Genomic DNA, 25145 nt, shown 5'->3' with positions numbered 1-25145 from the left:
TTTTTTTACTTATTCTTTTTGCCTTTCCCCCTTTTCTCCCATTTGTATTCTCCAATTGGATATTAGGCTCATTGCTAAGTAACAATCTCTGGACTCACACAGGAATGCTGGGCTTAGCAAATGCAATCCTCCCATACATATGCACTTCTACTGCAACATTTTTTTTCACACTTGAAGTCTCACAGTGAACCAGGAAGCAGACAAACAGAGGATAGGAGCATGTCCCCAGCAACTTTAAGGCACCCAAATATGTAACGGGGTGCTAAGAATGGTGCAACAAGGGATCCCTGGCTGACACATCCACCCCTACCCAAGAGCAACAAAGCCAATTTATTCCACCAATGTGGGCCCCTGGTCATTGTCAGGTGACTCAGCCAGGTGTAAACTTGGGCTGCAGAGCTCAGTCTGCACTCAGAAAGAAGCACCTTTGCAGACTGTGCCACATGGGAGCCCTGTACATTGTGTTTTTTGAACCACAGAGACCCAATTAAGGGCATGGAGAGAAAGGTTTGTGTTTCCTTTCCCACCAATAAGAACGACTAAAATGTCTGGTCTGCCAAAGAGGGCGTGACAACCTCATTATAGCAGCACCTACTATAACTGGGGCCTGGCCAAAACAAGCAATCTATCATTTTATACTGCACCAAAAAGGGGTTTTAATGCATTGCCCAGCTGGATTCTGGGCCTTTTTTTGAAGTTTACCATAATTTTCCATCATTAGTGTGGCACACATAAAACTGCAGGGACAGCACTTTTTTTGCTTTACCTTCCTAATTTCTCCTGCCTGGAGCAGCAAGTAGCGTGGGGCACCAGTCATGATAGAGGCCACTGTATGGGGATAGCCTGTTCTTTCATTTGCAGCCTCTGCCATTCCATGACAAGGGAGAGCCCACAGTAAAAGAATTACTTGATTGGTTCCACAGACTAAAAGCTACGGTTTAACCTTTCCTTGAGCTGGGCAGCTATAATGAGTAGAATTGAGTCAGAATCTGTGCACAACTTGTTATACAACCCTGTCTAGGCCTGAAACTGCAGTAATTCTAGGACAGGAAACGGCTATGTCCTCTCTGTACCTCTGTTTAGGACATCATGTTGGATAATACAGTTTTACACAGATCAAACAGAACTTTGATCTAGCCATCATGACCGTTACGATTGTGGGAGTCTTATCTGTACTGTCACTGCCAAACAGTCCTTTCAGAATGTCTTGTCTTGTCTTACATAAGCTTTACTTTACACTGTATCTGGCCAATGTACAAAAGGATGCTTCATTAAACTGACCATTGCAGTAGGAATGTTTTATAAAAGCTGCCACCACCAAGCTCTCTTCAATGAGGATTTATCAGCTGCAGGATTGCGGCTCTCTAGCAACAAGTGCAAAAGATTAGCTTTATGCCAGTCTTGTGGCTGCGCAGATGGACAGACTGCTGCAGATGTGTGCAGTGGGAGGGGTCAAGGGAGGGGTTATCCCTGAGACATCGCCAAGGGAAAAAAAATGTTGAGCTGGGTGAGGTCATCAGTCTGACAGGCTGCTGTTTTGTCTGGGTTTCAGATTCCTTTGTAATCACCAAAAAGGAGAAAATTAAAAAAACCCCAGAGTGATACTAGGAATCTCTGAGACTGTTCCCCCATCCTATATCTGGACAGTCCTGTTTTTTTTAATTCTGTCCTTGGAAACAACAGACATTCTTTTCAGATTGCACTTAACATACATGATTTCTTTGCCAAATATGTATATGTGCTTTTTTTTGCAAAGCAGTGCATAATTAATCTCACGTCATCCAGAGAAAACCAACTCACAGGTGGGTATAAGGGATCCAAGCCAATCAAAACCCACCAGCTAATCCCACGGCTCATTTTTTTCCCAAAGGCCTCAAGTACAAACCCCAGCCTGAGAAAAACCAAGAAATCCCAGCTGCTACATGACAGGGTTAGTGGTAAGCCAGTGTGGTGCATCTGTGGTGCTGCGGCCCTTGGCCCGCCTCTTGCTCTCTCTCAGTCTGTGTGCAAGCTTGCATGTACCTTTCCAGAGCGGGGCAGCTCCGCACTGCTCTCCTTGAACTTCTCCTGCAGGGTCTCCGCCAGCTGGCACAGCAGGAAGCCATTGTCCAGACGGTCCATAAAGGTCTCAGCTGTGATCTCTTGGCCTGCACGGGGAGTTAACCAATCAATCCACCAATTAATCAATATATAAACTAATCAAGCGATCAAATTCTATTCAGTACTGCACTCCACTATAGTGTCATTTTACTTATTGTACATAGTATCAGGTGTCATTCTATACAGTCTTAAGTTTCCATACAGTTTTAAGCTTTTTTTTTTTGCATTACCCAACCCTATTTTTGGAATCACCAATTGTGCATTAGGCTCATCTCACTGTGACAGTCCTTACACTCGTGTAGCAGAGCTGAAGTGAGACAAATGCACTTTTCTCTTACACTAGCATGCAGCACATTACTGTTTCTTATTTTGCAAGTCACTAAGTGCACCACAGTGGAGTGGGCACCCATTGGAGGACAGGCACTACTCCAACAACAACCAATGAGGCTCACAGATGCCTGATGAATCACAGGCTGCAAGAGTACAGTGAAATGAAGAGACCCTGGTCAGCGTACCCACCCCTATCCCCAGTGGAATAAAGCCAATTTCTTCCACTGCTGCAGACTACTGGTCGCTGTTGGCAAATGACATGGGCAGTTTCAAGCCAGGGCAATAGGGCTCAACCTGCGCTCAACATGAGCAATTTGAGACTGAGCTACTCAGGCAAGAACTCAGTAGTCCCAAAATTCATGAATAAAGATTTAGAATAGAGTCAAAACGCCAAACATAATTCTTATAATAATAAAATTCCATTAAAGGATACATGGTAGTTATAGTAGACATTGTATGCTGAAGTAAGACAGCAGGATGCTGTGAGTGAACTAACACAAGAACACAAGGACAATGGTTTTCTATAAAACATTTGTATCCTATAGCTGTGCAGAGCAGGAAGTGGAATGTACAATATGGTTGGGAAGGGGCCTGCATGGGTCTTGCTGAAGAAATATTCTCTCAGAAGGGATGTGTTGTCTACGAGTTGTCATTGTCATTGTAGTGCAGTGCCAGAATCCACAATTTGGCACTGCACTTCAATATCAATGACAATGGTGGCAGCCAAACTCATAGACACTGAGAGAACACATCAAAGGTTTTACATGTCCATCCTTAGTGAAAACCCAGTGTTACCAATAATTAATTCAGGGAGCAGAGTATATATGCAAAATATAAATTGCTGTTAAAGGTATTGTCCTTGGCTGGGATCATTTTATTTATATCCCCGGGGATAATTTTATTTGAATCTGAATGGATCAAAGTTGTGATTCAGTGCTTGGTCTGAAGACAGGACAAAACTGCATCACAGAGCGGAACAATTGCTCAACGTCTATAATCCGCCTCATCTCCCCAGGTCTCAGAAAACATTATGCATAGTAACCTAGGTTTTGAACACACAGACATGTCAACAGCCGGCGAACCCCGGCGGGTGGAGAAACGTGGGCAGCTGGCAGCGATATCTGGTGAGGGGGCCCAATGACTGCTGGAGATCACCACCGCGCGTCACCCGTCACGGAGACGCAGATGTGGAAATTTCCGATAACTCGGGGGGGGGGTGGAGTGAGGAAATCACAGCAGATAAAAAGTTACATGTTACTTTGATGAAGAGGAGCAACAACAAGAAAAAAAATCACGCTGAGGGAGCAGGAAGCAGCTGACTTTTGCGCAGTAATTACTGACGACCCCTCTGTGCCGGGCTGCAAATACGGCAGTCATTAACGTGGGCCCTCCCGGGCTGACTGCCTTCCAGACAGCCATGCCTTCTCAGTTAGATCACTCTGGTAGCGGGGGTGTCAAGGGGTGGGGACTGAGAAAAAAACCTTGGGGGATTTTTTTCCCCCTCTTCTATTATTTCTCTTTGCTTTTGGGGGGATTTAATGACTTCCAAATGTGGCAGTTGTATTCTGAAGGAGGAGACGGGAATGTGGGAGATCGGGAAAAAGCCCTTGGTGTCTGGGAAAGTAAGGACGCCCCTCTCTCCACCCCCCAACCCCCAATCCTCAACAGTCAACCCTCTTCCAGTACTTGATTCTGACTCAAAACCAGCCAGGGAAAATACAGTCTGTCCCTCTTTCGTCCTTCCAAGTCCCAAAGTCTCATCCACTCCATATGCAGTGTACCTTGTCATAAAGCTGTCAGCAACAGGCAACATCTTTCAATATAAATGCTGCTGAACAAGTCTTAAGAATGACAGGTAGCCTAGGTCCATCAGGGCTGAAGCAGTTGTAGTTTCCTACATCCTTTTCAAATTGGCTACACATTTAGAGCAATGCTTGCATGTGAAACTGTAATGTAAATAAGGCCTTATTTTAAAAATAATTTTAAAAAATAATGAATTTAAAAACAAATGAAATAAAAAACCAAATCAAATTATTACCCATAATTCCAGGGTAAATATTTGGCTTGGTCTGCATGAAGATGACTTCATGACTATATGAATTGCATCACTGCCTGAACAGCATTACTGGCAGTGCTTCCCACAATGACTCTGCATTTTAAGGATGGCCCTAATGATTCCATATCTGTGCAGCTAATTGCCTAAACATATTGAATGCACTTCTTGTATGTCCCTTGGGATAAGACAGTCAGGCAATGAATAAATATAAACGTAAAATGCCTGACATTTCTGAAATTTAGGAATAAATAGCAGGAGAAATTGGGGAGAGAAATTGACAATTAGGATTACCACGTTAAGGGGATGGATACACAATGGGGCAGGACCACAGATCTAGAAATATAGCTCTCAAAGAGAAGCCACGCATGGCAGGTCCATTACCCCCATATATCTGCACTGTGACCAGGAAAGTGACATCATTCTGAAGGAATGCTCACTGTTTTATGTGTTTGGTATGAAAAGACTGGGGCACAAATCTAATCTTAACCATCCCAGTGGCAGCACAGAATCACCACAGCAGCTGAACTTATTTTTATTCAATGGATTTTAATTCTATGGTAATTTTGTCCAAATGCGGACAATACATTTTGGCTTTCTGCTTGATCCTTTGTATTTGTCTATAATATGATTGTATTATTGAATTTATTATTGTATTTATAGTCATTGTATTATATCTAGTTTTTCCTCTATTTATTGTGATTTTTGTTTAAGTCTAATATTGTAACTTGCCCTAGATGAAGACAGTTGCTAAATAAATGAATTAATTATAAATAATAATAAATAATCAGCTGAAAATATATCAAAAATGAAGAATATAAATCAGCACCATACACTTATTATGATTATTATTATTTGCTTAACAAGAGGACTGAAGAAGGATGTGCTGTCAAAATTATCCCCAAATTATCTCCTACAGGACCTTGGGCAACCCAGCTCCCCCAACCTCAGGGAGTTCCACAGCTTGTTCTCCCTACAGCAATCAGGTCTTTCCTTCTAACATAACTCCCAGTCTAAAGATCACTTGTGACAGTTCATTCTTAGCAGGGGTGATTGTCACATTGTTCTTTCACTCCAGCTTTATGCATGTCGCACAATTTTGGGACAGGTGTGTCAGCTTATCTTTGAGACAACTGGAAGGATTCCCACCCTGCTAGGGTGGAAATCTGCAAAGGAAACAACAGAATTTGAACGTCAGGTGCTCATTCTGAAGGTAAAGAGTCACATGGCAACTGCAAGGGAGACGTGGAATGTCACTGTACATTCTTAAAGTGAATCCTTTAAATTACCCTTTGGTGTGGAAGGCTAATAAGCACCCAGCTCCTTCTTCCAGTGGCCACTGTCTATCATGAAATTTCATTACAGCATTGTCATTTACCCAATGCTCTTATCCAGAGCGACTTACATAGGTTACAATTTTATCCATTTATACAGCTGAATATCCCCCTGCTAGCAGCATCCAGCAGCTTTATCTTACAACTCACAGTCCTCTCCTCTTACAGCACACAAATCCTCCCCACTGCAACCTCAAGCTCCTCCCACCCAATGCAACATCCCTTCTCCCTCTTCCTCTTCCAGTACCCATCAGCACTCATCAGGCCAGAGCTGATTTATACTGTATCACAGCCCTAATAAGGAATTATTTTATCTCTATTACTCTTAACGTCATCTCTTATATCCGTCTGACGAATCAACTTGATGCCTTGCTTGCACTTCCTTAATTTAGACAAGCAATGCCAGATATTCCATTGAGTAGTGGACTCAGGACTGGATTGCACATTTGAGGGAGTCTTCCATTTAAGTACTTAACACGGTTATCCCAATATTGTTAACATGTTAGCGAGGCATTTTAAATGCAAGTTATGTCATTTTGTTTAAAGTTTTTTTTTTCATTTTTTATTTCAAGAAAAGTTCAAGTTCATGAACAACACCTGCGTTTTTTGAAAAGTGGTTATTAAACTCATTTGTCCACACCAGTCTTATATCAAAGGGTACTTTTACCTTATCAATTAATTTATACAGGTCCACAATATCACTCTAGTTATCTATGCACCCCTGACTGTTACTGTAGGAAAGACAAAGAGTAAGAAGGTGTAGAAAATAACACATATGGTTGGGCTCTAGCAACATAAATACAATAATCTTTCCCATAAATTGTCAAATGTGTTTAGAATATGTTAGAATAACATGGTATGTGGTCACATAAAAAGCAAATGAACCATAGTGTAGTTTGAGCCTATAATTATTTAATAAAATAAGATATTTGTGTGGTTTGTGTGGAAACTGGTATTATACCTCTCATGGTCCAACATGCAAATCCATTCATCAAAGGGATTCTTAAGGTTTGTCTGTGACGGCAAAGGCCACATTTGATCAACATTAGTTTTGGTAGAAGCATTCATTTTCTTCTGGCATCAGCTACTGCACTCACCACAACCTCAACGGCTAGCAAGGGTGTTACATTTCTCATGAGGAGACCTGACACTAAAACAACAGGGACACCCACACTTGTTTGAATACTGGAGATGATGAATAAGGAAGGGGCATGAACTTCGCATGAATTGTCTATGCTGGCTGACAAATGAAGAAATCAGGCAGATGAAGGTATCGCTTTCCATTTCAAAGGAAATTTTTGGCATCCCTGAACATAATGGCATCTCAGTATTGGTCCAGGACAGCCACTTGAATATGCCTTGCAGAGGCTTAATGAGATTGTACAAACACTGACGTGTTGCAAGGACACTATAATCAAATGTCCCTTTATTTCTAATTCGCTGGAGGGGTGTAATAATGTGTAATGTATCCTTCTTACATCATAAAAAATGAAAGTAATAGCTTTCCCAGATGGATTGGTGCATGTCATTTGTCTCGCCAATAAACTGTAAGCTGAGCAGCAACTTTAAAATGCATTTGGTTTTGCTTAACTGACCCTTTAAGCTATGCATTGTGTCAGATGGAGAGGTCCTCAAGGGCTCTTTAAATGTGATATGTAAGTAGGATACAATATCTTACATGTGAAAGTCATGTGTGTCAGCCATGCACTAGTCTATGGGAATTCATGTTATCCTGCTTTTGTGTTTGTGTCCAGGTACAGTTCCATAATATGGTTCACCCAAAAAAGGGAGATTCATATTCTTAGCAAATGCCAGGAGGAAAAAGCACATACAATGCTTTAAAAATCACCTTTCTTAGTTTCACCTCTTATTTCTTCCTGTTCTCTCATCCCCATTCTCTTGACCTCTCTATCTCTCCACCACTACCTCTCTCTGTTGGTCTCTACCTCACCCCCTGTGAAAAATTATCCTGAATGTAGAGTCATTTCTCTTCCTCTGTCCCACAAAGAGAATATGTTCAGATACCCTACAAAATGTGGCTAACTGAAATAAGATATGCAGTCATTGTTTGAACTCTGAAGCATTTATAATCTTAATAGGATCAAATATGTTTTCTGACAGAACAGTTTAGTTAAAAAATTACGCCATTAAGCCCATCAAGGCATCATCAGTTGCAAATTACTATTTATGAGCAATTGCAGCAGAGAAGAAACGAAAAATGAACACTGTGTAGTCTTTCACGTTCTACATAGGAAAAAACCCCATGCTGTAACACTAACGTGAACCTTGTGTCAGATGTACTAACTCATCAGCTGCAACAGGAGCGCTTCCAGTGTTAAAATTAACACCCCCGTTACTACATTTCACAAGGAAACTTAATGATCAACATAATGAGCGTGCTTTGGTCTGGACTCCTGCAAGAACCACTGCCCCTGCTGCGTGGAAGGACAGACAGTGTTCCTACATTTGAGAACATTGTGTTATGGAAGGCCATGGTGGATTTCTTGTATCTGCTGCAAATAACTGATAATGAAGAGACTTGTTTGCATCTGTTAAATCTCAGTTTCTGAAAACCAGCCAAACTCACATTAGCTAGCTAACACAGTTTCAGGGCACCTGTTTAAGATTAATTTGATAAAGTAAATTTAATTTCGGCTTGTTAAACTGAGCAAAGTGCACGTGCATGTCAAACCTTCAAAGGCATAGTAAATACCGTCGGATTATTGGTGAAGAGAGGGGTCAAAGGGAGGGCAAGGAAGGGAAGGGAGACACTTCTAGACCTGTGTTACAGTAGATTTTCTTAAATAGACACAAGAAGATCGAATGGATCTTATAATGGGGAAAAAGCACAATGCCAACTTACTGGCAAAATATAGTTACCAGTAAGCTATACAACTGTACAACCAATCATTGCAATGAAAGGGAATCAAGGTGGGTAGGTAACTCAAGGGTTTGAATAGTCCATCAGCTATAAGATGGCAAGATGCTGTGGAATGGTCATTAATGGCCACAACATAGGAGGACCATGGTTTAACATGTCATCTGAAGGATGGTAAATGGATGTGTCCTCTTTCCGGTAATGTAGCCACTCATGCAGCCCAATAATACCACCGTTGACAGACATTCCTATACCTGCAGAATGTTCATTTTATGAATTAAAATTCTACATTGCTTGCAATTTACTGTGGATAGGAGACATCTGCACACATCCTAGCTAATTACTACATCATCCTCTGTTAATTTCAAATGAAGTTAATATACTGCATGATATTTTTTGTTTGTTTTGACACATTGCTGTTCAGAGCCCATTTATTTAATGCCACAGCCTGTGAATGTGATGACAGCATCTAAATATCAACCACTGCATGATCATTTCTATTTGGAATCATACTGTTAAATCTGTCTAGCACATGAAAGTCCTCAGCACTATTCAGGCCTAGAGTAAATGAGATTTGAATCAAGGTGGACCATTTTTTCAGACTGGGAAAAACCTGAATTCATAAGTGACAGGATGTAATTTTACACAAACAGCCAGTCAAACTTCAAGTTAGTTTTAAGATTCTGAATATGTTGCTATGGATGATTGCCTGACTAGATTTAAGCTTGGCTTGAATGAATGCAGAGTTCAAGAGATAACCCCCCTCAGTAATTTGTTTTGTGCTGTAATTTTATAATCACTTTCTACTTTATATTACCTCTTATAACGTTTTCACATGATGTGTGTGAAATGCTCTGTGATAATACCTTTGTTGATTGAAAATTACACTTGATTGATTAATTATACTGATTTATAGTCACCCCCAAATATATTCCATTAATTGATTCATCATCCCTTCACCTTTATTATTGCTATTGTTCTTCCAGAATTTTTCCCTCTCACTTATTTCAGGTTTCTTTATTATTTAATCCTTTTGTAATCTGAATCTATACTGGTAGCAGCAGGAAAATGAATGTTCCAATAGCAGAACAATGTGCCACCTAATGCTGAATGCTAATTTGAAAGCTCCATTTGAAAAGACTGGAGCCTCAAAGTTCTGTAAATATAATTTTGCATGAAAAGGTCTTTTTATGTTCAGATCTATCTGTGGTTTTTTAAACTTTTCTAGAGCAGCAAGCCTACTGCACAGCTGTTGGGTTGCCACGGTCCGCAGTTACAGACTCTCTCTTGTGTTTTCATCTTGTTGATTTTTTATGACACTGGTTTAATTTCTGATTGACTCCTGGTAATATGTGAATGTGGGATAACTCCCAGATGGGAGAAAAGTTCAATGCACAAAACTATGAAATGCTGCTGTTGTGATAACTTGATAATTGTGTGGTTGAAGCTAAAGAACTGTGGTTACTGTTTAAATGGTGAAATCCAGTTCATAAGTAATGTAAAATTGTTCGATAAATAATGACTGTTTAATTATGTATACTTACTTTGGATTACTTTGCATTTCATATGTAATCATATATTTATATTCACATATTTAATATTATATTAAATATATATTTGAATCTGGAATGATCTGGAGATGGGACTATTGCTTCTACAATGCAGGAACGTAACTTCCAATGTGAAGTTTGGAGAGGTCACCTTCTTTATGGCTTGCAAAGTATATTTCATGCAGTACTGAGAGAATTTGAGAGCACTGTTTATTCAGGTATAGGCGCTGCACCGCTTGTTTGCTTGTACTGTATGCAGCCAGTGCGGCTGTGTAGTCAGTCTGAAAGGACAATATGACACTGTCAGAACTGCTTGTGCGAGAACTGCGAAGTGAAGAATTGCACTTGCCACAACATGAGGCGAGCGAGTACATTAGCTGATACAGTGAAAGTCAGCAAACAAGACATGCATGACCTTTCCAAGGGGCCTGCAGAGAGGAAGAAAAATGAAGAAAAACTCACCGCGACCTCCATTTGGAATTCAGCACTCCTACTAAAGATAAACGCCAGAAGGCGTGCAGTTCCACATCAACACATGCCTCGATGCGTAAAAAACTGCTTCCTGTGGCCCAGTCTTACAGGCAGTTTTTCCACAAACTGCCTGTGTGCAGTTTGTGGAAAAAGGTGATACCGATCCTCACTCAACGGGAATTCTATTTTTTAACCAGTCTCCTGTCTTGTTCCAATAAGGACATTCTGGGAAGCATAAAATGTTGGCTCACGATGGAACTTCTACAGTACAATGGTTGTCTCCAATCACAGCTCCAGAGAACCATATTTATCAGCATAACATTTGCCAAGCCTCTCTGTATGCTTTCTGAGAAAAAAGCAGACAAATCAGGCACTAAGGTACCTATATTTAAAAAAAACATATTGGACTGGCATGGCTCATTCCTGCACTTACAATCCCACTCTGAGAAGTGCAGGAGTATGTTCAGCATTAGTCAGTAATCATTCGCCCGTCCAACTGACAGAGCTCAGAAAGAATAGAAGAACGTGCTTACTCATTTGATCAGAATTTTCCATATCACTGGCATGACAACTCAGTCAACTGTTTGAGGTCGATCTGTACAGCTTCCTAGACATGAGCTGTAATTCTCATCTCAGTTGTTGCTGTTGGAGGCGACGACCCAGCCATTCCTGTAGCATGAAATGTGCTGCTAACGATGATGGAGGCTGGAAACATGGCCATCATCATAACCATCTTATGGGTACAAAAACATTGTTCCTCTGGGTCTTACATCATTGCATTGTAACGCTATAGCTTTGGTTAGTAGACAGTGTTTAAAAATTTGCACATTGCAGATTTTGCAACCCATTCTGCAGCTGGATTCACACTGGGGGAACTGGGGAAAAGAATGGGAAAAGAATTGTATATTGTTTAAGTATATTGTTGTATGTTTGACTGCAGCGTCTCATACAGTCAAACACACAAACATCCAGTCATGCATACAGCCGCCAGCACTTGTCCGTCTGAGTCAGGGCTGATCTGATCAATAAGGAATCCAGTAACCAAAGCAAGACTCTACACACAGTGTTCACTATGGTGACAGTGTTCATTCATTCACGCTTGCATTCAGTCCTTACCCAGCATGTTGGTGAGCCACAGAGCCAGGTCCTCCTTCATGGGCAGCAGGCTGGCCTCGTGTCTGCTGGCCAGCCACTGGCTGTACACATGCACATCAGTGAGGCCAGGCCCCTGCTGCATCTTGGGACTGAGGGGGCTGCACATGGTTCCCCTTCACTGTCCTGGCAGGGCAAAAGGGAACACACAGGTCAGAGCCTATCCATCACAACCATACAGCGTAGCTACAGGCATGCACCCCAGGGGACATGCATGACATCATCTTACAGAATTTTAAACAACTACTAAAGCATGACTTTTGAAATCACTGAAGTGCTCTCTTTGGAGAGAAACCAAAGCCACCCACTCAAGCAGCCAAAGGCTTTAAATCCTGTGGTTTCCCTATATTTTGATTTAAATAGGACTTTCAGAGTCAAATATTTATACCAAAACATCTATGAAGTTATCTATGAAATGTGATGAGACTGTTAATTAAGTATTGTGATTTTAATAAACAGTAAGCCAAAGGATACTGAACTATGTGCACAAGATTTTTTGACAGTTCCGTCTTTTCTATTGTTTTCAAATCAAGTGTTCCAAATAACAATGGATAAAATAAATTCCAATAAAATGTGCAGGTAGCTACCAAAATAAAGGAAACACCAAAGTAATCGGGCATTAATTGAGCCACCAGAACAGCTTCAATGTGCCTTGGCATAGATTCTATGAGCGTCTGGAACTCTGTTGGAAGGACGAGACACCATTCTTCCATGAGAAATTCCATTAGTTGGTATTTTGCTGATGGTGGTGGAAAACACTGTCTCAGGCATCACTCCAGAATCTCCAGTAAGTGTTTAATTGGGTTGAGATCTGGTGACCGAGAATCATACCACTGACAATAAGACTGACCATCAACTTCTTCCTTCAGTTTAACCACTATCAAGGCAGTGACGTGATATTTGATGTCTTTATTTCCCCAACCCAATCCTACAAACAACAATGGAAGTTTGTTAAAACTGTGTGTGTGTGTGTGTGTGTGTGTGTGTCTGTGAGTGTATCTGTGTGTATGCTGTCAGGTATGGGGGTGGCTGATGACCAAGACTGGTGCAGTGGAAATGCCAGTACAATCCAAGCCGTGCTAAGAATAAGCTCTTTTCACACAAACTTCCAGACAAGAAAGGAAAGCAACCTATTGGCAAGCCCAAAACGCCCTTCAGCATCAATTTTCTTAAGAGAACTACAGCATATCGAGTATATTTGATTTGATTTGAATGCATGCTAACATCAGATACATCCAAAACCGCTATGAAGCACTTAAATCCCACACATAAACAAAGGAGTTGTCTTGTATAAGTGGTAAGAACATTTTCAATCTCTCTTCAGCTCTAACTGCACAGCACAGGAGTTTGTCTTCAGCTGCATATGGTAAAACATCCTCCTCCAAAAAAGAGTGCTGATAGGTCCTGAGAGGTCTGCTATTACCTGTAAAAAAAAAAAAAAAACATGCCCCCTTGGCCGTTGATGGTATCACACCCTGACATTTAGCTGTCTCACCCTACACTCTAAACTATGAATTTCCCATAGCTTGCTGGAATCAGGATGGCAATCCTCACAATCAAAGACAATAGACATAATCCAAAGTCACAGTCTATAAGTCTTTACCATAGTCAAAGTATATAGGGAACTCAAACAAAAACTTATATTTACATGCAGAAATTTTACATTCTCCACAAATAAGTACATACACACTTGCAAAACTAGGTTTGCCACTCAAAGAACAGGCATCTCAAGAACAAAAAAAAAACATTTTCACCTAGCTATTCATAAAAACAAATAATACATTCACCATCAGTGCATACACACAATGCCAACTTACAACTGACAATTTGTGCCACGTTACTTCGCACTACCACTACAGGGGCACTGTTCCAAAGGAATGCTACCCAGTATTTCCTTAATTTATATGTACCTTACCCCGAGGTTGCTCAATTTAACATCTGAAGAGAATGCAGTCTTGCCAACATTCCTTTTGATTGCTAGGTATCCAATAATGAAAACAGTCAGGGGATAAGAACTACACATATTCAATAGGCCTATCAATTTAAATTAGTTCTTTAAATTAACAGAGGTTGCAATAACATAAACAATGTATTTTGCCATTTTAGGCTTTGTGTAAGTATGTTATGCATATTCCAATCTTACAACAGCCAGACAGACCTGGGTAGAAATATAAGCATCAGAAGTTATGTACTTTAAAGGCATTAACCTGCATTTCATTTTGTTTAAACAGAATAGGAATTTAGGTATCTCAAACACAAGAAATGAGAATGAAAAATTAGTGGTTCTTTTTGGAATAAAATGTAGGGAGAAAATCTGTTTTATATTCCCAGTCACTCATCACTTTACAGCAAATCAAATGGTCATTCAATGACACAATAGTGATCGAGTTGCATACAGATTGCTTTGAAGGCCTTCCTTTGTGGCTTTCTGTACAATGATGGTCAGAGATACAGAGGATTTCTCTTCCAGCCCACAGAACACCCAAGTCATTCCTTTTGGTCATTTTCATACCTATACAAACAAAAACATCTGTAAAATTTAAAAATCCATACCGCAATCTTGCTTATGAAACACGCCAACCATTCAATCCCCACGTTCCAGGGAGAGAAAGAGACCTGTATGCGAGTAATTTGTTCTTCTGTCCACATATATCAGAGCAGGGTAACTGTGGCACAATACAACACATCCCACAGCACACCTTGCCTGTGACACATCCCATTGCACACCCACTCTTCACACACCACACCAGCAGGAAGCTGTCTGGCCGCCCTGGAAAGCGCACACATTTGCAGGACAGCGTGCCCCACACCTTCACCCCCTTACTGTTGTGACACGCCCCAGAATGCCAGATTCCAGATTGCAGTGGGAGAGAAAACAGAGACAGGAACAATGCTGGATGCAGGCCTGTGTCTGGCCATATGCTTTGGCTCCAGCGTATGTTTTCCTGTCTGTGCTGGGCACTAGTGTCTGTGTCTGCCTGTGTCTCTGTAGGGGATCAGGGTCTCTCTGTATGTCTGTCTGTCTGTGTCTGTCACCTGTGCCTTTTGCACGTGTTTGTTATCTGTGTCTGTTGTCCCTGTCTCTCCTGCCTTACTGAACCCAGGTCTGTGGTCCACAGGCCTCACAAATATGCCCTGAGAAAGAGCCCTGAGCTGCAGTCAGAGCACCACTGTATGCCTGGGTAAGACACGGTCCCAGTATGGTTTACAGTGCACCTACTGACATGGAACTTTCTCATTAGCTCTGGTAGCCTGGTTCCTCTTTCCACCTCCTTCCCCAAACAGGGGCCTTTTTCATTCGTATCAGCACAATACAGTCAGACTATTATCTACAGTGCATAGAAAGAGAGGAGGGAAGGCCTCATTCGGACCACAAATTTATCTGCAGTGTAACACAACCCCCCCCCCCCCCCCCAAAAAAAAAGGAGCAGTATTTCAAAGGTCTGTTGGCTGTCATATAAGCGGGTAAAATAACCTCCCTACCAAAGCAACTTGATTTTTTTTTTATTTCGTTCTCAGGCAACCATTCATCATGGGGGGCAACAATGCAGGATATTGTTCTATTGGCCAGACAAGGCCTGCCTTTTTTCCTAATTCTCACGTACTGGGCAGATAATAAATCCAGAGGCACAGAAAAACCCACACAAAGAGATGCAGCTGAGGGGGGGAAGACAGGGAGGAGGACAACTGGGTGCCAGATGTAAAGGGTAATAATTTAAAAAGGAGTGAAGAAAAATCAGCAGCTCTCGGCGTACAGGGGTCTGCATTTATTTTTCTAGAACCGGGAGAAAAGGTACAGGGCACACTGCCATGAGCATGACAGGTGACCGTGACGAGGGTGAGGGTGTACCGGAAAGACTGGAGACAACAGCGCCTCGCAGAGCCCTCCAACTCCCGGAGACCGAGCTGGCCTGCGCCCCCCAAGGGGTGCAAACGCACAGGGTGTTGAGAAGCAGGTTTAAGTTCATTTGTAGAGGCAAGAATGGTGCTCTTGTCTGAGTGGCCTGAATCTCAGGGTCATCGTGACAACAGCCATGTCCTCGGGTGCATGGAGGCCTTCTCCAACGATCTGGACCTTTCCTGACCGCAGCACGAGGTGCTCCTTAACAGTGAAAACAATAAAGGAAACATTTTGTTTTGAGCCCTCTCACAGAGCACGTGATTGGTCTCTCCTTAGATAAGCGCTCCATTTTGGAAAGAAGCAGATAGTAGTTAAAAAGCAAAACACACAAAAGGAGACTCATCAGCTTTCCCGTAAAGAAAACACTTTCCCAGAATCTGCCCAAAATGTACAATTTCAGACGTTCTTTCTGAAACCACATATTTTGGGTCATTTGGAGGCTGGCAAAATATTTATGCTGCCCACAATTCTGTGCTGTCATCTGGTCCTCTGGAACACACATGTGTTTGGAAACATCTCTGTCAACCAGTCTACATACACACATCTATACACTTACAGTACATACACACGGAAACACAGAATCCCTGTACACATGCAATGATGCACTTGCACATACAAAATAACACACAAACCTTCATAGAGACATGCACACAAGAACATATCCATGCAATACGCACTCATGCACACACAGAGAAACAAACACAAACACACACAACCCCCAATATTCCCTCAGGCTGGGCTGCTCTTGATATACCACAATGGAGAACTGTTACACTTTTGGCAGAGGGATGCGACGTGGGGAGACTACACATAACTTGAGCCCACGACACTCACGTCCCATTAAGGGAGACAGGCCATAAAAAATACCCAACTCATCAGGATAGCTTGTGAGCACTTCCATTTTTACATCAAGGCAGTGCAAAGATATGCCAACATCCTATGACAGTGTGCTTCGCAGCCGCTTGTGTGTCCACCTTGAACACACAAGGTTAGCAAACAACAGCAGGATATCTCAGTACACTGAAACAGCCCCACAAAGTGGATTAAAAAACAACCAAGAGCAAACAGAGGGACCATAAAACAGACTACCCATTGACCAGGGAGTCTGAGAAGGAGCAACAAGGCCGTCCTGGATCCCTGAAGGCCTACAACACCTTTAATCATTCCCAGAAAACTGCAAATATTGATCACTCAGATCTGAAATATGTAGCAGTGACAGGAAAGAAAAACTGGGCCAAGAGAAAATACAAACTTTCAGCACACATTCCTCTCACCCCCACCTTATCGGCTTCACTGGGGAGCACAGAGCCGTGTTTTTCTTTCAAACTCCTCTCACATTTCACTTCAGAGTCAGAATACAAATATTTAAACAGAGAAAACATTTGGAAGCACCTCCCAAATATGCCTCCAACGTGTGTATTCAGATACCATATTTATATATATATTTAGTGATATCTGTATATAACCTTGTATATACACAGTATCTCTCTCTTTCTTTTTATCACTTGTTCTCTCCCTCTCTCTGTCTACATGTCACTTTATAATTCTTGAAACAAAGATCAACCAGAGGAAATCTACACCAGCATTCTGCTTTTTGGAAGTTCCATGGACAATACTGAAAATATACATCAGTACCCAAAGCCTTTCTGTTTTACCTGGGGAAAATGTAGGTAGACAGGTATGTGGCAAATGGCCATGAACCTCAAAAAGTTAGGGAATGGCTGTGAGAGAATTCACAGAAAGGTGAATCTACCATTATCCACATAGATTCCTTTAAAAATGTAAGGCCACTGTTAGTCACAGCCCTGCCAAGAAGACGATACAAGGGTATCTTTCCAACACAACCTATGAGACACGTGGTTTGGAGGCAACTGTACAACAAAAGACAACAGTTTGAGATCTCAAAAGCAAACTGACACCTTCAGGATACAGAGTGCCAGAAAATATATTTCAAAGTTGTTTGCATGAATGAGGCATTCATGGCTGGATTTCATTGAAGAAAATTCTTCTTAAGCAAGCCACAAAAAAGAAGCACCTTGAATCTGGCAAGGAACACCTGAATGACAGTTGAATTTTGGACATGCTCACTAGCATTATGTTTGGCATAAAAAGGTGATGCTTATGTTGGGAAACTGTGAAATATGGTTGGAGGACTATAATGTTTTAGGGCTGTTTTGTATCTATGAGTGCAAGAGTCCTTGCTAAGAGAGGGAGTCATGAACTCTAACACGTACCAGGACATTCTGGCCCATAACACTATTCACTCTGCCAAGAAGCTCAAGCTTAGCGGAATGTGGACATTCCAGCAAGACAATGATTCAAAGCATTCATCCAAATCTACAGTGTTTATCTCAATCTCCAAACCTCAATCCAACCGAATATTTTTTTTTTAATTTCAAATTAGAAAAGCTGTTTACAAACCCCCAATAGATCTGAAACACCTAGAACAATTCTGCCTGGAGAAATGGTCAAATTCTCCCCTGAGAATTTCCAGAACATCATAAAACACTACAAGTGTCCTCAATGCCAGAGCATTAAAAACACTTACTAACGGGATGTGAACAAATGTCATCCTCAGATTTTCTGGAATGAAATTCATTATTGGTGAACAATATGACCTTGCCATATGCAGTGCAATTATGGTTATTATACAATGTACCATATGATTATTATATACTAGTATTGTCACATACCTATAGTGTACAGTTACATATTGCTGGAGATAACTAGCTAACTTGGCAGCCAGCAAACTTGGCAATCTAGCTAACATTAATGTTATTGGAGCATTACCAAAGTTTGCTAATGTGGTACAATGGCAAAATCTACATTTTGTTCACCATGAAGACTTTCATACAGAAACACCTAAACTTTAAAATAGGCCTATTCATCATATAGTGGAAACACCTCATTCCATTAAATAAATGTAGTGGTATTGGAATTATGTTGGAATGTATCTGCGAAAATAAACACCTATTCCTCTTAAATAAATGCATGTACCTATTCACCAGTCTTTTGAACAATTTAGGCTTTTTATTCTATCGATAACAGACACATTTTATGAAGTATCCAAACCTTTTAATTGTTAATTGTTTGCCTGTTTGTAATTACAATTGTTTTTGTCTATGTGGACTAGTTCATTGGGTAATATGCCACACCTGCCTAATTAAAGGCCTGCTAAACTCAGGTGTGTGGCTGGGGAGCAGAGGACTCATTTTGCTTCTGGTGACTGTTTGTTCAGGCTGGTTTCTTATTTGTTGGTTGGTTTTTAAAATAAACTACTGTTTTTTTGAAACTTTTTTTCTTTCTGTTCTTTTGTGAGAAGTATTGGCCAGCTTCTCTATCCACATGCATGTACTGTGTTAGCCAAAAGTTTGGACGCACCTTTCTTGCTTTATTTTTACTGTTTTTACCACATTTTAGAATAGTAGTAAAGACATCAAGCCTAAATTGGAACCCAAATGGAATTATACACAGATAAAAAGTGTTAAACAAACCAACACTATCTAATATTTAAGATTCTTCAAAGTAATCAAAAATTGTTATGCGCAACTACATAGATATGAAATGAACATGCTTGAGATTTGAAGCTTCTTGAATTTTCTCATGACAATACTTTTAACCAAGTGGAGAAACCAAATACGCTGTCAACATTTTTTGAACAGCCATATGGGTCTGTCTTCGGCAGACAGTCTGTTAACACTGTAAGAAAATCATCACAAGCAACTGAAAAATAGTCATGAGAATAGGTCATGAGACAGGGTGGGACACAGAGTGGGACAGTGTTAGCAATACCACTGACAGGCTCCGAATGACCTCTGACCCCCAGGATTGTCAGGAGGGTGCCACTATCTTCACAGCTTGGCTTTGTTCGCCACGGATCATGATGTCCAGCCAAATGCTGGGAAAGTCCATCTTTGTGGCCTGCTGAGGTCATACCTTCTTCCTGTGATGGTCTCCCTCCCTCTGTTGCAGCTGACCAGAGGGCCATGGGATCCACACTCTCCTTTGGCGACATACAGGTGCCACATTCTCGCCTTGAAAGAAGCAGGATGACCCTGTCCAGGCCAGGGCACAGGACATCCCTCTCGTCAAAGGACCTCTGTGCCCAAAACTATAGCCCAACACACGTAACCCCCCCTTCCCCCCTGCCCCACCCGCACACGTCAAAAGAGACAGTCAATCCATAAAACCTCACAGGCACACAACAAAACGCCATTATCTTTGCTGCGTGTCCCACTTCGTTTCTCCCTGTCCATGAAATGACTGTCTACACCACACTGAGCAGAAGGATCTTGTAAGCTTATTGACTTTAGGAAAAGAAACAGGAATGAGGAAAGAGGAAATGGATTCAAATCTTACATAATATCTATGACAGGCCCTTTTAACAAGCCTGGCTCTTCATGGAGTTAATCTGCTCCAGTTTGCTTTATCACATTGCCAGGATGCAGTCTCTCTGCCTTTCCTACAGGCACACTCCAGCCTCAGATCCTCTAAATTTGGTAAAGGACTCCATTTCCCATCACCATCTGGGAACCTCAGCTGTCACTGGTCTCTGGGAAAGTGTCTCACGGCCGTTGGACTCGGCTGACCCGAGGGTCGGTCAGAGCAGTGACCCACTTGCCAGTCACGCACTATGCACCCAGTGATCCCATACTGGCCTCACTTGTCTGCTCAGAGGGCTTCTCCCATCAACTTATGTTCCCTTATCCATCAATTTGTGCAGCGACATATTGAATTACGATGGCCTTAATTTCAAAACATGCTGCCAGCTCAAGTCCGTAACCTGGATTCATACAGCTGTCCGCCAAAAGGTGCAGCAGAACTACATAGGGACCTCCTCACTTCATACACAGACATTTACATTCACATTTACATTTATTCATTTGGCAGACCTTTTACCCAAAGCGACTTACAAGTGAGGCAGAGCACAACACAAGTGAATAGCCATATAAGGAGCACTGTGTTCCAAACACTCACTGTGTTTGTTAATGATCAAACTTCATATGTCCAGAGGGAGCAGAGAGATCCATCACACGAGCCAGTGCAGATAAACTGCATTGCACCCCCTACTGTAATTTCTACCCCTGTATCAGTGTTTTTACACAAAACAGCTTTGTTAGGTCTAGGCTGGAGTTATATGAACCTGGACACACACTTAGAGCATGTGGCACGCTGTGTCAACAATCCGCCACTGCAACATTGCACTCCTCTCAGCTTAGTACTGCAGAATCTGATCTGATCTGATCTCACAGAAGATCACCTGACCAGCACATGATCAAACAGTGTTCAGTCACAAGGACAGGATGCGAATTCAAACAAAGACATATACAGTTACCTACTGAAACCTACCACTGCACCCACAAGTTTTGACCTTCTGTGGCAGAAAGAGGTATTACTTTACATGTTTATAAAGCACACAACAACAGAGTATTTTGTGACATGTAATATATTTCCACGATTGCCTAAATATCCCCCTCACACAAGAAAATAGATAGTTTTGGGACAATATCCCAAAGCATTCCTCACAGAAAAAATATTGCTGAGACTGCATTACCACACAGCTCCGGTATTCCCAGAATCCAATTTCATATCGGAACAGTTCTGCGGCGGTAATGTGATATTTTGCTAAACACAACGCTCAGGTACACAGCCAGGCAGAGAGTATGTTTTTTCTAGTGTGGCTGCTATTCGAGTGCACTGCCTTCCCTGGGCCCGCTCCAGAGAAAATAAACTTGCAGAGCGAGGCCGTCACTTGGCGGCGAGGACAGCGAGGTTTGTGCGTCTGACACTGTTCGTGCACCTTCAGCAATGTGCCTGTGCACCGAATTCCGCTGGAATACAATAAAAATGTGGAATTTTTTCCTTGACGTTTTTCAAAAGATGTTAATCAAATAAACAGTGACTGAGAGAGCAGCATTTCTTTGGAAGGCGATGGGCTTCTATCCCAGTCCTCTGGGCCCTGGTAACTACTGTGAGTATAATAACACTCTTCAGTAGCTTTGAAACCTGGCTTACCAGATGAAGAAAAATGTTTACATTTGCATTTTGTAAAATCATTAACTTAACTATCATATTTTAAGCTGTAATAAAGAGAAACTACACAAGAAATAAAGCCAATTTATCAACTTTTTCAACTCACTAGTAAGCTGTTTAGATCTTCCAACCCCCTGCCAACACCAGTTCTAAACTTTTTGGTAGGATTTATTTTTTTTGTTTGTTTTTTTTTCCTAAAAGGACACAGACTCTCATAAAATTTAAAACATTAATAGAACAAGACTTTCTAATAACATTCATTTTTCCTGACATACTCATACAATTAGTCTTGGACTGACCATTTTTGATAGAATCTTCAATTTTACAATATTTCAGCTCTTGTCTGGCTCATGTATTGTAATTTACAGTTCAACATCAAGACCATGATGTCATCATCTCATAAATAAACATTGTTATTATTCATTGAAGAGTGATGTGGTTACTGCAGGGTTCTGAAATACAATACCTATTTCAAAGTGAATACATTTCTTTTTTTTTGCATGTTTTTTGCCTTCTAACAGCCCCGGGAAGAGGGCATATGGTGATTTATTAATTCAGTCAAAGGCTGATTTGCTTGTTGCCTGATCTGGTATTCAAAGCTCTTCACTGATTTGTCATATTCTGACAATGGAGAGGTCATTTGGCATTTGGGGCAGAAAGTTGATCTCTCTGAAGCTGGAGGCTCAAAGTGGAGTGGTCTTGGCGCTCTATGTCTGAAGACAATTTTACCTGAGTACACAATACAGGAGTGAGGGTCTCCTGTCATAAAGGTAGGTGAAAGACACAGTCTTCTCATGAGGTCTCCCACTGAGACTACATCAAAATTACATGGCAACAGATGTATTTTTTTTTCTATTTCTCCCATTTTCAGGAAAACAAATCAGACTTCTTGAAAACAAATGGTTTCAGTTTATGGGCTGGTTGAAAATCATGTTTATGTCATTCGTAGTGACAAGTCATGTATTTGAAAACAACAATTCAATCTTGACGCTGTCTGTTTCTCTGTTTTACAATACTGTTTCTAATTTCGTGTCCTTTAAAATAAACCACCGCAGTGAAAATTTTTTATTACAAAGAGGAGTCGACTCAAGAATTATTTTTTCAGAAAGACAGCCCTGACACATTGTGCAAATTGAGACCAGGCAGACCACCCACAATAACATTATAAAATAAAACATCATAAAATAAGAATGCTGTGGCTACAGCAAAGTTCATGCTTTATACTTTCACATAAAGCAGCATAGTTTAACAGTGAGTGGACAGTGTAAGAGTCACAACAAAGGAGGATTGTGCATGTCTGAAAAACTGATGAAAAAGTTTTAAACCTACAGACAGTCCATGGACATTTCAACACCCCACAGATATTAGAGGAGTTTCACTTTTATGAGTGAGTAATGCCCACGGGCAAAGTAGCCTTTTCACCTGAAAGCTCCTGATTTTTGTCACTAAAAAACATTAGCCATGCTTCAGAAATCTGCTTGGCATTTGCCCAATCATTCTGCAGACACACTATGTAGGATGCCTACAGTTTAGCTTGCAGTTCAGTTTGGGGCAAAAAAAGCACACCTATGGCAACGATGGAAACTTAAACCCACGCTCACCATAATTTTAAATGGCACTGATGTTTAAATCACCGTTTTCATTTTACAACCAATACCTGCAGATGTGTGTGCATCACATTATTTGCACATATGAACAAAATTGAAAATTCAGTAATAATAATATAACGTGCTCCAAATGAAAAGCTGCATTTAAGATGCAAATCAATTGCATTATCATTACAGCAAAACTATCGTTATAATCATTCACATGCTTTTAAAATTATTTTTTTATAAAAGCGATGAAAACCTGCAAGGCCAGTATTAGTTTGATTTGGGAAAAGAGTAAACTGTTAGAGTTTCAGCTGATGTAGTAGCGTAACCCCATGCAGTCACACATTATATTAGCACCGCTGTTCTCGCGCTCACCCTGTGCAATGAAACGCGTCGTGGTGGACCGCAGTTCCCTGGTTCCTCTGCCGTCCGGACTCGCAATCTTCATGCTTTTGACTGCATCTGAGTGTCCGGGCTGTCCCCTACAATAGTAAGCGCAGCGGGTAGGTCGGGCATCTCAGGTCTCCTACCATCTGATCACTGCACGGAGGATCATTACATTGTGCGCATAACACTGCCGACAGGACGGAAGTCAACTGGCAACACTGCCGATCCCTTTCCTCCTCTCTCTCTCTCTCCCGCTCTCCCTGTACAGAGAGTACACAGCGCATAACAACTGTCAATCACTTACACTTGAAAGTATGTCGCACTGATACCCGCACAAACGCAGAGACTGCAACTCCAATACCTGTTGAGATAAAAAAAAAAAAAAAACATAATACTTTTGGTGAGCACGTATGTGCCCGACTTTGGACTTCTTGCACCCTGAAAAGGCGTATGGCATCTAATGGTAATTAACCTTTCCCTCCCACGCATACGGCTTCACCTATCATTCAATAGATGTCCCTCATAGTTTAATTTGTTTCTATTCACGATCCGTGAGAACAGTTTTCGCCTTCAAACTTCACCACAAGCTTACAATAGTAATATCCTATCTGTATTTTTTTTCCACAAATCTGGCCCTTCTTTTCATACATAAATGTCGAATCCTTTTCTGTAATATTTCAGCGTAATCAGATATCTTTCTATGGTTATTTTTTGACTGGTAGATGGTGTGTTGCAGCTAATGAAGCCTGATAATTGTGATAAAAGACTATTAAGTGATTAAAGGACTATCCTGAAGGCATGTTATTTTTGGGAGAGAGGTTTAAATTTGCTGTAACTCAGACATAACTCAGAATGTAAGATGTATGGTACATGAACGCACGCACCTCGGTATCTGCGATATCTGCGGTCTGACGAGCACAGGCTTATACAAACAAGGTTTAAATTCAGAGTTGTTTTGCTTGCCAGTGGCGCTTCCGCCATACTTTGCATATTCCAGAAATTGTCATCTAAGTTTGCATACTAAGACAGCAGGGTGCGACATTGGTGGGTCGGGATGGGAAAGTTCGTCACAGGGGTATGACTCGTTATTGAATGGCACATTTGCTGCTGAATTTTACAATTCTTATTGGTCTTATTAGCAGTAAGTACAATAAGGTCAGTTGACGTATACAGCATCAGTAATATTCTAGCATACTATCAATACCACTAGCCAATTTCTCGGGTTTCTTGTTAGTCATGCTAGGATTTTTGGACTTTTTCAGAAAGGGTTAATCACAGGAGTAGCAACAGACAGAAAAGATCGACATCAGGAGAATCCGATGTCATTTTAAACAGGAAACATACAGAGAGGTCGAGCTACATAT

The 25145-nt window shown here is 41.2% G+C and overlaps 1 protein-coding gene across 1 annotated transcript in view; it reads right to left on the bottom strand.

Annotated features, from left to right (window-relative positions):
* Nucleotides 1-24003, bottom strand: part of LOC118788374 (growth arrest-specific protein 2) — a 50702-nt gene extending 26699 nt beyond the window's left edge. Inside the window, exons 1-3 of the mRNA XM_036544344.1 lie at nucleotides 23770-24003; nucleotides 11833-11994; nucleotides 2023-2147 (exon numbers count right to left, since the gene is read on the bottom strand). Of these exons, the coding sequence (XP_036400237.1) occupies nucleotides 2023-2147; nucleotides 11833-11977 (270 nt within the window). The 5' untranslated portion in view covers nucleotides 11978-11994; nucleotides 23770-24003. The remainder of the gene's footprint in view (nucleotides 1-2022; nucleotides 2148-11832; nucleotides 11995-23769) is intronic.
* Between the last annotated feature and the right edge of the window lie 1142 nt (nucleotides 24004-25145).

Source organism: Megalops cyprinoides, chromosome 13, assembly GCF_013368585.1.
Source record: "Megalops cyprinoides isolate fMegCyp1 chromosome 13, fMegCyp1.pri, whole genome shotgun sequence".
NCBI lineage: Eukaryota > Metazoa > Chordata > Actinopteri > Elopiformes > Megalopidae > Megalops > Megalops cyprinoides.
This window is presented reverse-complemented; position numbering and strand designations above follow the sequence as displayed.